This window comes from Malus domestica, chromosome 05, assembly GCF_042453785.1.
Source record: "Malus domestica chromosome 05, GDT2T_hap1".
NCBI classification, from domain to species: domain Eukaryota; kingdom Viridiplantae; phylum Streptophyta; class Magnoliopsida; order Rosales; family Rosaceae; genus Malus; species Malus domestica.
The window spans coordinates 27012829-27025966 of record NC_091665.1 but is presented as its reverse complement, the minus strand read 5'-3'; the positions used below and the strand labels follow the sequence as shown (position 1 = coordinate 27025966).

At 38.9% G+C, this 13138-nt stretch overlaps 2 protein-coding genes, 1 long non-coding RNA gene and 1 pseudogene across 4 annotated transcripts; 1 reads left to right on the top strand and 3 right to left on the bottom strand.

Annotated features, from left to right (window-relative positions):
* Nucleotides 1-1437: 1437 nt before the first annotated feature.
* Nucleotides 1438-2284, bottom strand: LOC139195714 (uncharacterized). The gene is made up of 3 exons (XR_011580554.1): nt 2140-2284; nt 1896-1975; nt 1438-1772 (listed from the first exon to the last, which is right to left on the bottom strand). It is a non-coding gene; the product is annotated as an uncharacterized lncRNA (long non-coding RNA).
* A 4147-nt stretch (nt 2285-6431) lies between these two features.
* LOC103445308 (pentatricopeptide repeat-containing protein At4g38150) lies at nt 6432-8286 on the bottom strand. Of its 2 annotated transcripts, none has more exons than XM_029102329.2 (2): nt 7219-8286; nt 6432-6954 (listed from the first exon to the last, which is right to left on the bottom strand). In XM_029102329.2, exon 1 carries the CDS (start codon nt 8189-8191, stop codon nt 7250-7252), a length of 942 nt encoding a protein of 313 aa, XP_028958162.1. In that variant the 5' UTR covers nt 8192-8286; the 3' UTR covers nt 6432-6954; nt 7219-7249. The 2 variants fall into 2 exon arrangements, with proteins under 2 accessions (XP_028958162.1, XP_028958163.1); XM_029102330.2 differs by having other exon boundaries at nt 6432-6949.
* A 98-nt stretch (nt 8287-8384) lies between these two features.
* On the top strand, nt 8385-10236 carry LOC114824867 (transcription termination factor MTERF6, chloroplastic/mitochondrial-like; annotated as a pseudogene).
* A 396-nt stretch (nt 10237-10632) lies between these two features.
* LOC103445503 (probable L-type lectin-domain containing receptor kinase S.5) lies at nt 10633-13136 on the bottom strand. The gene is made up of 2 exons (XM_029102326.2): nt 11713-13136; nt 10633-11599 (listed from the first exon to the last, which is right to left on the bottom strand). Exons 1-2 carry the CDS (start codon nt 12998-13000, stop codon nt 10797-10799), a joined length of 2091 nt encoding a protein of 696 aa, XP_028958159.2. The 5' UTR covers nt 13001-13136; the 3' UTR covers nt 10633-10796.
* Between the last annotated feature and the right edge of the window lie 2 nt (nt 13137-13138).

Sequence of the window (13138 nt, the reverse complement as noted above, 5' to 3'; positions counted from 1 at the left end):
AACTCAAGCACCTTAACTTGGCCCGAATAAAAATTCAATGTATTCACACATAAGAAGAAAGACAAAAAAAGGGCATATCCTCATGGGTTCACAACTTTCATTAAAGCTTACAATTCACAACTCACAAGTCATCCCTACATATTTTTTTTTATAATACTAAGAAACTAAATTTATAGACTAAATTTTGCAAACTAAATGACATGAAAGTTGATGATTAGATTACTACTTAAACGTAGATTAACGTGCTTCTTTTTTATTTGTGACACATTATTTTGTTTGCAAATTTAGTCTTCCTAGCATTACTCTTCTTTTTTCCATCCACTAGTTTCATCTTTGATCAGCAGATCATCCAATGAAACTTAATCTTGACAAAGACAGCTAACCTACACCTGGTGGGTCACCGTAGCACTTATTAATCCAAAATGTCACATCAGCTTACAAAATATACACGACTCTTCAATTAAAGTTAAAAGCAAACTAAAACATTTGAAAATGAAAGAGTGAACCTTGATATAGACAACGCACACCTCCCAAATTGGCTTCGGTGAACTAGGATTTAGCCTGATTACGAGAAAAACAAGTGGTGGATTGCCTTTATGGTTAAGAAATTTCTCTTCAACTCACTATGTTTTGGGTTCATACTCCCGCATCCCCATGGTATGATTAGTATAAAATATCCCCTTAGTGTGAAATTAAGAAAGAAAGAAAGGTGAAATTAAGAATGAATCCAGCTCCTCCTGAAGCAAGGAAGTTGCCCGGTGCTAGTGGAGGACACAGTCAACCGAGTCCTTCTAAAGCAGATCATATACTTTAAAAAATTTGGAGAGAAAAGGATTAATCACTTTCAAATACTTAAAAAAATATTTTATAATTAATAATACTACTACGCGCTTTATGGTAGTGGCCAGCACACAGTTTGTTGCTCCATCTACTGGTTTCATTTTTTTGGCCAGCAGGGCATCCAGAGTAATTTAATCTCGACAAGGACTAACCAACACCCGGCATGTCAGTGTAGCATCAACGTGACCCACTTGCTGGTTTTGGTCGACTCCGATTTTGAAAAGCAAGGTCCTTCCCATTCAGTAGACTTGATTTCAAGAGGCATCGACCCAATAAGAAGAGTACAGTGAAGGAAGAGAGATCAAGGGGAGCCTGGTCGTGGTTGCTGGTTTTTTCCAAGTTTTTTTTTTTTTTTGTCGAAATGGTTTTTACCCAAGCAATATTGCAGAGAGGGGAATTAGACCTCACACTCTGTCCTCAGATGTAATTAATGTTTATGGAAGAAATATAGCGATGCAATAATTGAACTGAGTATAATACTTAGGTACCCATTGAGTATTTTCTGTATTCGCTCAATTTATCTGTGTTCTTTGTTTTTTAATGCCCAAACAAAAATTAATAACATGTACATTATGTTTTAAAACAATAAACACGTCGTACTAGGAACATTACAAAATTAAGGAAAAAAAATTATACGTCGCGCCACAAGCTAAAGGAAAAAAAAAAGGAATGAAGCAAAAGCAAGATGCATACACAAATAAATGAAATACGAAAAATACATTACGAGTTTGAAGGCTGAATTGCATTTTGACCTGGAAATATTCAATTTTCACTCACCCAAGAAACAAAGAAAGAAGGAAATATAGTGAATAACTAGCAAGAAATGCCCCGTGCGATGCAGCGGGAATGAAAACCATACGTTACCCTGAAATCAAAGCCAGTTGAAGAATTTTCTTCGAATAGGGAGAATCGGGACGGGATTTCCTGGAAAACTGTCGAGAGATATATAACACAAAATTCATTCAATTTGGGATTTCAAAACAAATTACTCTATGGATGCAAAATTGCAACCCCTTTATGTGGTACTGAAGATAATGGGGAGCAGGGCAACATACCACAGTGTCAACTGAAAAATGCAAGATTTCTATGTTGAACTCTGCAAACTCAGCATGGTGGTTGCTGAAAGCAGTGATTTCTGCAAGGTAGGGGCACAAATTTTAGCAAATCAATCAGATTAAGATAGATAAGCATCTAATAAAGATTACAAATTTGTATGCAGAAATGCTGATTGTGAAAACATACTTAACTGCAGGACAAACAAATGTGAAGTGCAATGGGTTAAAAAAGAGAATCACGTACTTCTTCCTAATGTACTCAAAGAGCTTGACCTGAAATCCAAAACCAATTCTTCAATTTGCAATGAAACAAAGGGCTTTTTAGTTTGGAACCCCTTCTATAGGAAGCACTTTTGCTAGAAATGCATTTATTTGAAACATGTTTGAAGTTCCTATCCAAGTCCAAATGCTTCCGAAAATACATAGAAGCACTTTGATCACTCATATATTTCATGCATTTATACCATCCATTTCTAGAGTCTTTGTGATGTTTTTGTGTTAAAATAATTGCATTTTACCTTACCTTGTGTTAGTGTGCAGTTAAATTTGCTTTAGGATCAATTTCAAGCAAAATGGAGAAAATGAAATAATAAAAACAAACAAAAGAAATGGAAGTGGAGATTGTCTCCACGGGTGGTGTTTTGAAAAATCATTGCCTTATTGTTTAAAGGCAACAGAAAGCAAGAAAGAAAGATAAAGGAGATGGCACACGGAAGTGGAACAAAAAGTGGGAAAGAAAGAGAAGAAATAAATTTAAAAAAAAAAGAATAAAAGCAAGAGGGGACACGGCAAGTGGAGAAAAAAGAAAGAGACATGGCACTTTGTGCTTTGCCTTACCAATCCCACTACCGAAGTAGAAATTTGACTTGTCTTCCATTGGGCTTTTGTGGCTGGGAAAAAAAAAAAAAAGAACTTTAACGAAAAGCACCCGGTACTGTTTACTTTAACGAAAAAACATATTTTTACATTAAAAAGTCAATCATGGTACTATTCACTTTACCATTTATTTTGTCCTTATCATTAAAACTCAAAGTTTTCAAACCATTTTCATTAGTTTTCCTAAAAAAAAAGCATATAGCTGATTTTGGTTGAAAGGACAAAAGCAGCGGGAGAGAAGAGAGGGGGGAACACGGACATAAGAGAGCAGAAAAGAAGGAGAGGAAAAAGGAGAGAGTTGCAGGGAGAAGAAGATGGCAGAAACATAAGGGAGCCGCAGCTCCACATGGAAGGAGGAGAAGGGCAGATAGCTTCTTTGTAAAAAAAAGGGTTGTCTCTTTCTTTGTTTTTTTTCATGGATAATTTCTTATGTATTAATACAAGTATGTGTAACTAATTTCTTTTCGCTAGAGTGAGGCCATGAGCCGCAACATGAATATGTAGATTTATCTTTCAAATTGCTTAAGTGTTGTTACATGCTTGCTTTGATATTTTCAATCACTGAATTAAACTATCTATGTACCTTGATGCTTGATTACCATTAAGATGCTTAGAAAAGTTATCGGATGCAATTTTGAACGAATGTCACGTTAAAATTGGTTGTGCTTCTTGTGATTGAGGATTGTACTCTCCTAAGGTAAATATCATGCTCTTAGGGATTACATGATTTAACAAAAGGATTTTCACCAAGATTAATGAATCACTCATGTTTATATTTAATCCAAATGTCATGGATAAGTTGCATGTAGTGGTATGCGTTTTAGCTTGAATGTCACAAGTAAAACATACACAAGGAAAATCCAACCTTCAAAGCATGTGTGTTTTCAATTATTTAAGCAATTTGAATAGCTACGTAGGAGTGTTGTTGGTAAAGGTTGAACTCTAGCATATTGTCAATCTATTTTTCTTCAATAATTTATTTTATCTTGAATTTCCTCATTTACTTGTTTTGTTTAGTTGAATCACTATTCCTATAAGCCAATTCCCATTTTAGATATTTGTTTAAGTCACATCCAGTAGTATTTAGTTTCGTCAAATTAGTATAGTTCTTAGAGTTAAATAAGTTAAATACACAAAAACTCGTAAATTGTTTATATCAGTCCCTTAGGAGATTGACCTTGCTTGAGTCATTCTATACTACAAACACTTGTTCTCTTGCAAGAATTTTCTATGGTTTAACCCTTGTTTTACAAGTGGTAAAATCGCTATCACACTTCTAGAAAGCAGTTATATGAACCTGAATATAAATTCCAAGACTGGAAAATCAAAATACAGAATGTGATTGCAAAACAATGCTTTTGTCTGATACAATCTAGTCTCAGTTAAAATCTAGCATCATTTACAGAAAGGGAAAACAAAAGTAGTAGTAATATTCCCATAATACGCTGTAACATGCTTGCATTTCTCCGCACCAAGTTCTCAAGGAACACCAACCTGTGGTTAATCATGTAGCAGTCATGTATGAGTTCAATCATCACCTAAAGTTCGGAATTTCAGAATAACCCATTACATCATTTTTATAAAAAATATTCCAATTATGGCATTATCATTGAGCAAAATTAATATGTTGGCAGAAAACAAATTTTATGAAACTGGTGTGTGGATTTATAGCTAACCAAAGCATTGATTATAAAAACTGTGACATCTAAATGATCAAAAGAATAATCTTTACATTGATAACATACAAATGCAAAGGTGATATCAATTTTTTCAATTGTCTGAGAGGTATACAATTCTAAGTATTGGGTTTACTTCATATTGGGTGAAATCCTATTTAGAGAATGTGGATAATTGTTGGTCTAATCATTAATAACAACCTCCTTCCTAGCGTTTTTTCAAGATGTCTAGAAGCACCTGGGTCCAAAGTCTCCAAACTCAAACACCATAAAACACATCATTGAAAAAATCACAACTTAAAAATGGTTGAAAAATTAAAACTTGGTAAGCAAAATCTAAGAGGGCTAACAAATTACCTGCACTTGGAGCTGGCAAATCCGTTGAACTGCAAAGATCAACCTTTCTTTTATCCGTGTGTATTGGCTGTTCTGCATGAATGATTCATGCAAACCTTGAACCCCATTGCCCTAAATTCAAACTCTCCAAAACCCTAAAACAAGATCTATTATGCATTCTCATGCTTTCTCACATGATATTACATAATTAATTTGTAAGATGCCATGCTGACAAGGCTGTCTCTGAGATTTTGGAAGCCCTGTACGAATTTTATGAAAGGGCTCCTCCTTAAGATAGTTTTAAAAAAAGGTAGGACAATGTATAACGCTAGAAAACAATCACTTAAATCAAAACAAAGTTTAGGACTCACTGGTTGCATGTTTACAAATGTCATTAATAATAAGTAAAAAGAGCTACAAATATAACGTTCACTAAATAATCAAAAGCAGTACAATCTTAAACAACCAAACAAGGAAAAAAAAACTTAAAAAAATCAAACTTAAAGTTTCACTTGAATATATAACATTATTTATAATAAAATTGAAAAAAACCATTTTTAAGGTGTTAGAAAGGAAAACAATACTCTTATAAGGAGTGCACAATGAAATTTTAAAGTGCTAACAAAAACAATTTTTAAATATAGAATGTTATTACATAATAAAAGTAATTTTTAAATATAGAACATTATTACATATAAATAATAGATTTAGATGACAAATTTTTCGGGGCCCTTCAAATTCGGGGCTCTGTGCGACTGCACCTTTCGTTCCCCCTCAAAGCCCCCTTTGGCTGACATTTTCGATACATTAAAAGTAATTTTTTTTCTTCTAAAGAATATTGCTTTAGGAGTGGGCAAATGGGTTTGGGATTATATTAATCCGTGTTGTGCACAATCTCTGCTTCAAGCCTTCAATACTCATATTAGTGTAAGTGTAATCTGTGCTGCTGTTGTGCACTGCGGTGCAGCAGCTGCAGCTCCATTTGATAAAAATGTATTTTTGAAAGGAGAAAAAAAAAAGAGTTGGACTCGTGAACCCGTCCAAAACCGGCCCATGCCCCGTCCCCTTAAGAGTTTAAAGCGGATAGGATCCGGTTACTTCATAATTAGGCCCAGCCCAGCCCGGCCGGCCGGCCTATGCCCACCCTTAATTGCTTAGCTACATACTTGTACAATAACCAACTTACCGAAAATGGATACCAACATTTAGTTTGATACACGGCAACAAATAGATACCAACATACTATATCACTCGGAAATTATCCAGAACTTTCCAATGTTTACAAACCATAGTATCACGGTTCACTATCGAGCTTCCTGACATAAGTTTTAACTGCCCCGTAGGAAAATGTATCTTGCACTCAGATAAATTGACAATCCCAAGCCAACAAAGCTCCCAGCTTTGCGATGATTGCCGGGGTGGGTGTCATCGTACGAAACCTTACCCTTACTTTGCAAAAAAGCTATTTCCATGACTTGAACCCGTGACTTTTCGGTCACAAAGGAACAATCTTTGTTTTGACAGATTGAAAAAAAATACCACACAAGTAAATGAGAGTCAGTAGAACTTTGTATGTCCATCTACGATCGAGCTTCCACAAATTTAAAAAAAAAAGTCTACCACCCTGTACCGTTGCAACTCTATCACAAACGAGAAAACTGCACCAATTTATTAGGATCACTTATCAAAAGCTGTAGCCTTTACAGAGGGGAACTATCCTCTAGACACCTATGCAGAACCGTGTCAATCTTCACAATGCTTCAAATAACGTAGCAAATTCAACAGGTCAGTTTTATGTTTCACCCATTCAGAATATGGAGATCACAGCCATTCATGAAGGTAAGTCAACTAGGAGCGCTACCAATTCCACGATCACGACCTTAGTCACACCCTTAGCTTCACTACCTCCACTCCATGGAAGCTAATCTTCAAGTCATCGATTTACCTAATTCCTAACTCTAACCCAGAAATGTGTTACTGCTATTGTTGCTCTGCTACTGATATAAACTTACTACTGCTGTCGCAATCTTTGTCTTCTCCTCTAGGCATTACCCACATGTACTACCTCTATCACAATGTGTGAACACACAACTAGCACTAGCACCGCCATCTCCTGACTCCGGCCCTATTGTTCCGTCGGCAAGAAGAATCCCATAATATCCTACTCTGCGCTGAAAGAAGTAGTGTTTAACTAATGGGACGTGCCATGATAATTACCATGGCAAATGTAAACTGTAAGAAAATACAATAAAATAAAAAACATTTATGCTAACAGAACCTAGAAAACCATATAAAGCCCAAGGAATCGGGATCATTATCGACAGAGGGAATTTCCAAGGGTCTCATGCCGCCCCTCATACAATGGGGCAACACACTTTTAACAAAGTCAATGAAACTCAATCTAAAATGATCAACAGCAGAACAGCAAAACTTACAATTTCTTTTGCTTCTAATAACAAAGAGAATTCAGAACATTCTCTGTGACTTATTCTTCCCAAAGATAGCTTCCCAAACCCTCGGCGAAAATGGTGCCTTTTTGTCCAAAAACTCTTTAACAGCCTTCTCATTAACCATATACCCCTTCTGCTTCAACTTCCCAATAACACTCTCAGCTTCTTCCATATCCTTTTCCTTACAAACCGCATCAATCAACCCGACAAAAGTAGCTACATTGGGCGAGTGACCGGCTTCCAGCATTTCGCTACAAAATTCAGCAGCATCCTCCAAATTATTAGCTCTATACAACCCTTGTATCAACACAGTGTAACTAAAAGCATTAGGAACAATCCCATTGCTCTGCATCTTCCTGAAAATCCTCTTAGCATCTTCGAACTTCTGTGCTTTGCAAAAGCCATCAACCACAGCAGTGTATATAACAACCTCAGGAATCGTACCCTTTTCGCGCATCGACCCAAAAAGCTTCATGGCCTCCTGGACCAGACCATCTTTGCATAGCCCGTCAAGCATTGCCACCGCATTCGGAATCAGACCCGTCTCCTTCATCTTCTTGAATATCTGGTCCGCTTCTTCCGGCGGCTGCGGCGGCTCGGGAACTTCCTGCGGCTCCTCCCTCTTCGACTTGTCGAGTCCCAGCTTCAGCTTTTCAAGAAAGCTGCTGTCCTGCAATGGCGGAGAAGAAGGGCTCTCTCTCCTTCTCTCTGAAATGGGTGAGTTTTTGTTGAGGAATTGGAGATTGGAAGTTTGGGGATTTGATAGTCTTTGGCCTCTCAAGGGCCTATTGGGTATGGGATCCGGCGGCTGTTGCTCTGATGCTGCTTCCATTTCACCGCCACGATCGGCGGTGGTGCTAAAACGATGCAGCTTCGTCGACAAGCTCGTTGATTGGCGAAATGGATTAGAAACTGCAGCAAATATGTGCTTGGAAACCCGATCCTGAAACGATGGCATGGCCCCACAGAGATTTCTGATCGATAAAGTTACGATCTTTTGAGTTTCTGGTTAGGGTTTAAGAGAGAGTGGTTTTGGGGGTTTTAATTCGAACCGAGAGAGACTGTGCTAGCGAGGATATATTTGTTATTTTAGAATACATCGAGGGTAAATGAGGAATTTCATTTCTCCACTGCTTGAAATGGGGGGAGAGAGGTAAAACCAACAAATAAGGCTTTGGCTTTCTCCTTGTTAATTCCTCACTGCCGCTGCCTGTGAATTATCGGTGGCTGCCGGAATAACTGCAAAGTGTCTCTCTTTTGCTATTCCCTTTTGCTGAAACTGATTGAATCATAGCTATGTATGTGACTCTCACTGTATGTGTGTGTATATATATGTATATATTTGCTAAATTCAGCCGAGAAAGAATGCTTGTTTGATTGAATTCTATGGTACAGGGGTTTCGAACTCTGAGTGCCAGACCGCGGGCACACTGTCCTGGCCAACTGGCCTAACCCGTGTCTGTGCATTAATAATTTGATAGTATTATTCTATGGCAGTGTTTAGTTTGTTAGTTTCTATGACTTCCCATCCACTGAATTTGTTTATTTTCATCATGGTCCTTTGCTTAATGCGGTTTATTTACATTATAAACACGTATTAAGTACGAACACCTATAAAATGATCCATCAGACGGTGTATTAGACCAATCAGATGGTGTAGTATACCCTTGAACTTGAAGTGGTGCTACACACCGGGCCATGACGATGATATTTTCAGGTGTTCGTATTGAGTTAGTGTTCGTACTGTAGCCAGACCCACTATTGAATGTTGATTTTTACTTATTTCACTACAACATTAGGTTTTCTGGGTTTATATGAACCTGTAAATGTAGCTTGGGCTTGATGTGTTTCATATGTTTTAGGGGGATAATGGAAACCAGCACTACCCAAAATGGTAGTTCTGGTATCATGTGGTTCTTCCGGGATAAAGGTTTTGATGATAAGAGCATTCAGGATATGCTCAAAAAGTGCGAGTCTCCAGAATGCGCAAGCAGAAAGATCCTCCGAGAATTGGGCTTATTTGAAGAGTATTGGCATTCAGGAGAGAAAGCTGCCCTTTGTTGTTTCAAAGTGCCCCAAGATACTTACTTTGGCTCTCCATGAGAAGCTTATTCCTACGGTTGAGTGCCTTACCACGCTTGGTGCCAAACCGCATGAAGTTGCGTCTTCCATTGCCAAATTCCCACACATTCTGTCCCACAGTGTGGAAGAGAAGCTTTGTCCGCTTTTGGGCTTCTTTGAGGCACTGGGAATTCCCCAAAAGCAACTTGGAAAAATGATTTTGCTCAATCCGAGGCTCATCAGCTACAGCATTGAAGCAAAGCTGTCTGAAATTGTAAAATTTCTTGCTAATCTTGGCCTTTCCAGAGAAGGGATGATTGGAAAAGTACTGGTAAAGAATCCGTTTATCATGGGTTATAGCATTGACAAAAGATTGCGCCCTACAGCAGAGTTTTTGAAATCAGTAGGCCTCACAGAGCAGGGTCTTCAGACAGTGGTAATGAACTTTCCAGAAGTGTTATGTAGAGACGTGGACAAGATTCTGAGACCCAATTTCGAATATTTAAAGAGAAGTGGATTTGAAGATGGCCAGATAACGGCTTTGGTGTCTGGTTATCCACGCATTCTGATCAAAAGCATCCACAACTCTTTAGAGCCGAGAATCAGGTACTTGGTAGAGGTAATGGGGAGACGAATTAATGAAGTCGCTGATTATCCTGACTTCTTCCGCCATGGTTTGAAGAAAAGAGTGGAGCGGCGACACAAGCTTTTGAAACAGACTACAACTGATTGTAGCTTGAGTGAAATGCTGAACTGTAATCAAAACAAGTTCGTAACGAAGTTTGGTTTGGTTTGAAGAATAGGCTCAAGGTACTAGAGTTTGATTTTTCTATCCTTTGATTTTCGTTTTCTTGTGTTGTAGCTTAGTTTGGCATTGCATTTTCAATATATTAGGTGAATTGAACTTAAATATGGTTCAATATATAGTCTTTCTTCTATCAAGTGCCATCTGTTAGAACTTCATATGTTTTTTCATTTCTTCGTTTAGGAACCGAAAGCTACAACATTAGGCCATAGTTTTATTTCTGCACGATTGATGAAACCGGTCCTCGGTTAACAACTTTTTTTGCAGCTTTGGCTGAAAATTACCTAATCTCCCGGGTATAACACTATTGATGAGATTAATTGAGAGAGTTTAAGGTTCTGAAGGAACAATTGATGCTGCAATTTTATTGATTTCAGTTAGAATCTTTAAAAAATTGTTAGCACAATTACAAGGCTCTTTAAATAGAATATCATGAGGTATTCTAACCAATGGACTTATGTAAAATCTAGCACAATTAGCAGGCTTGTTAAATAGAATCTTTAAAAAATTCTTAGCACAATTAGCAGGATCGATAAACAGAATCTTATGAGGTATTCTTATTTAAAAATCCTCCAATCTTAATGCAAGAGGATGCTATATACAGTAAGAACACTTGCTATGGCTGGTTAACCTTGCCTTCCTAGGACTTTAAAAACTAGTCTAGGGATGAGCTGAAGCCATTGCAATGCTGTTAAATTCAATGTTCTTCCGTGATTGAGGAAGACACTGTAATGCTAGAAAGAATGATGTTAGAAAGTGTACTCACGGTCTCAGTGCTGCTGTAGGCAGTAGCCATGGAAGACCACGTGAAAGCGGGCTTGAATGGAGGTACACTAGGGGCCGGCATGGTTCCAGATATGATCTGGCAAACCGCCTGTGTTTGAGGCCTCTCTCTGGCAATCGGATGTGAACATGCCAACCCGAGAAGTAGAAGCTTAATTGCTTCATCAAACACATAATCGTTTTTGAGCCGCTCATCTACTGCTTCTTCAATACGCCCTTCTCGATGCAACATCCACACCCAATCGACCAGCGAATACTGCTGGTGTTCACGAAGAATCTTAATCCCAGGACTTCTACCACATACAATTTCAAGCACCACTGCCCCAAAACCGAACACATCAGATTCTGGAGTAGCCTTCCCTGTGTGGAAGCACTCTGGAGCAACATAGCCCATGGTGCCCGGGACTCCAGCTAGTTCTAGTTCAGCATATGAGTTCCTCTCTTGATCCAAGGCTCGGGCAAGGCCAAAGTCTCCCAGGCGGGCATTGAAGTCTGAGTCAAGCATGATGTTGCTGGCCTTGAGGTCACGGTGCACCACTTTTTGGTCGTACTCATTTTGCAGGTAATGCAATGCTGATGCCACACCAGCTAGGATCTTGCATCGGTGTTTCCAATTCAGTGTATTCTGGCTGGAAGCTTCGTAGAGGTGTTTATCAACACTGCCATTTGGCATGAAATCGTAGACTAAAAGAAGTTTCCCTTTCTCATAGCACCATCCTGTATGGCAATACTTGTATTAGAACATGGTTTTCATTCATATTGAATCATTGATTGAGCTGCATATGCAACAAAAATTTAGGAAAAGTAGTTAAAACTTGAAAATTACATACCCACTAATCGGACAAGATGTTTGTGGCGAAGGCGGTGAATTATGGTGAGCTCAGCCATGAAATCGTCTTTGCCTTTGATGTTGTCCCGAGAGAATTTCTTGACAGCAATTTCTGCAGAGGAGTTGGTATTTGCATGATCTTTATCACGCAGAGATCCTCTGTAAACAATGCCAAATCCGCCTTGCCCCAGTCTCATGCTCTCATGGAAATTATTGGTAGCCTCCTTGAGCTCCTTGTACTTGAACTCCCTAGGCATCCCTGGCAACCTCTTCAGTTTCCCTAGAACACTGGACTCCTCAATCCTGGTTCTTTTCCTTTTGTTTGAATATCCAACTCCCAGCCAAACTGCAGAGACTAGTAGCAAACTTGTTACTGGGACACCAACCCCGACAGCAATTTTCAACCAAGTCAAATCTTTTCTAGGGTGAAATTCCTCCACCTTCAGATCCCATTTCAAAACGCAGTTTAGCTGAACTGCTGAGGTGCCCGTGGAACCAGCAAATCCGAAGTAGGACTCCTTTTTGAGATACTCCCTCAAATTTATTGTCTCCCTTAGAAGTGGTGTCAGAGGCTTGGTTGCCGGGTTGGTTAGAGAGTCTTTAGCCATGTAGACTTCGAGGACTTTGGACCTACCATTGTAATCCACCCAAACACTGTAGTTGGTGGGTGTCTCTGGCGATATCTCAATGCCCAAAGGCTTGAGAGAAACAGTCTTGTTTGATTTTACAGAGTTGATGTTGAGTCCAATGTGGTTGGCATCAGGATCGAAATCTTGCTTCTCCGTGTCGAATTCAACAGCAACGAAGTGGTTTGTGGCTTTACCATCGGTGCTGGAATTCGTGAGGCCTAGCCACTGCCCTTGACTCTGTTCAGGTACATGAATATCCGAAGCTATAAGAAAAGCTAACCCCTCACCAGCGTCCCAGTCTTTCTCGCGGTAGACGTTGATGAGGAAAGTTGAGTTGAAGGAGGCCACAACATCATCATCGTTGTAGATGTCAGAAAGCCATAGTCTGTAAGGTCTCTGGTACATAATCCGACCAGACTTGTTTTCTTTGGAGTCTTGCGGGTTCAAGCTGTCTGGGGTTAACTGAAGCGCCCCTTTATCAATTGAAGAATGTTGTGTAAAGTGGAAGGTATTTTGGTCAGTTTTTTCATCAAATATAAGAAAAGGGAAATCTTTCGGCTTGGCTCCTTCCGCTGCTGCGGCGCCTATGGCAGCATAATGCAGCATTATGGCAAAAGAGGCAACTAGGAAGGTAATTAACATTCTTTTCGAGCACCTCATTTTCTCGTCGATTTTGATTTACAAATCGGGCGAGGTAACACGAAGATTGAGCTAACGAAAGCCGAGAGGAAACAGATGCACGTTATCTGCAGAAGATGATCAAAGTAAGCTTCTTTTTTCTTTGCTTTCTACTTCTGT